General features: G+C 50.2%; 1 protein-coding gene across 1 annotated transcript; it reads left to right on the forward strand.

Annotated features, from left to right (window-relative positions):
- Window positions 1-237: 237 nt before the first annotated feature.
- Window positions 238-684, forward strand: LOC128597143 (60S acidic ribosomal protein P2-like). The gene has a single exon (XM_053607275.1). It carries the CDS (start codon window positions 302-304, stop codon window positions 647-649), a length of 348 nt encoding a protein of 115 aa, XP_053463250.1. The 5' UTR covers window positions 238-301; the 3' UTR covers window positions 650-684.
- The last annotated feature ends 330 nt before the right edge of the window (window positions 685-1014 follow it).

Consider the following 1014-nt stretch of genomic DNA (forward strand, 5'->3'; position numbering starts at 1 on the left):
TCAAAAGCTCCTAGCCACCCTAGGATATAAATCCCTGCAAGCAACTATACTAGTCCCTTACCCCTAATGGCTACTGGATACAAATGTTATGGTAGAGATATTTCCTGGCAATTTGGAGAGCACAGAGGAGTACAGAACCATGACTGGGCCTGGAGAGGACCGTGTCGGTAAGGATTCCTGGAGCTGACTGACTACTGCTTCACCCTCTGCTCAATAATAACAATAGTGGGGGTCGCAGACTTCCTTTCCCTTCCGGACGCCACCGAGGTCGCACGCGTGAGACCTCTCTGCCGCTGAGAAGATGCGCTACGTCGCTTCCTACCTGCTGGCCGCTCTCGGGGGCAACGCCTCCCCCAGCGCCAGGGACATCAAGAAGATCCTGGACAGCGTAGGCATCGAGGCGGACGACGACCGGCTCAACAAGGTCATCAGTGAGCTAAATGGAAAAAACATTGAAGATGTTATTGCTCAAGGTATTGGTAAGCTTGCCAGTGTACCTGCTGGTGGGGCTGTGGCTGTCTCTGCTGCCCCAGGTGCTGCAGTTCCTGCTGCTGGTTCCGCCCCTGCTGCGGCAGAGGAAAAGAAAGATGAGAAGAAAGAGGAGTCTGAAGAATCAGATGATGATATGGGATTTGGCCTATTTGATTAAATTCCCATTCCCCTGCAAATAAAACTTCCTTTTTATGTAAAAAAAATAAATAAATAAAAAATAACAATAGTGGGACAGCGCCTGTGGCTCAAGGAGTAGGGCGCTGGTCCCATATGCCGGAGGTGGCGGGTTCAAACCCAGCCCCGGCCAAAAACCACACATACACACACAAAAATAATAATAATAGCAATAGTGCTGCTTAAGGAGCAATGCCATGAGCAGCACTCCAAGCGTTGATGCTTCCCCTCAGGGGTCTTCTCATTACTCCCACAAAGGCAGGGACTCTTAGCACCTCCACTTTACAACTGAGGAAAATGAGGCTTAGAGAGGTTCATCCCCAAGCTCAAGATCACACAGCTCCTATC

Source organism: Nycticebus coucang, chromosome 10 (assembly GCF_027406575.1).
Source record: "Nycticebus coucang isolate mNycCou1 chromosome 10, mNycCou1.pri, whole genome shotgun sequence".
NCBI lineage: Eukaryota > Metazoa > Chordata > Mammalia > Primates > Lorisidae > Nycticebus > Nycticebus coucang.

Bases quoted from the DNA above. Each gene is read 5' to 3' on its own strand.
- LOC128597143 (XM_053607275.1), top strand. From the start codon at position 302: ATGCGCTACGTCGCTTCCTACCTGCTGGCCGCTCTCGGGGGCAACGCC.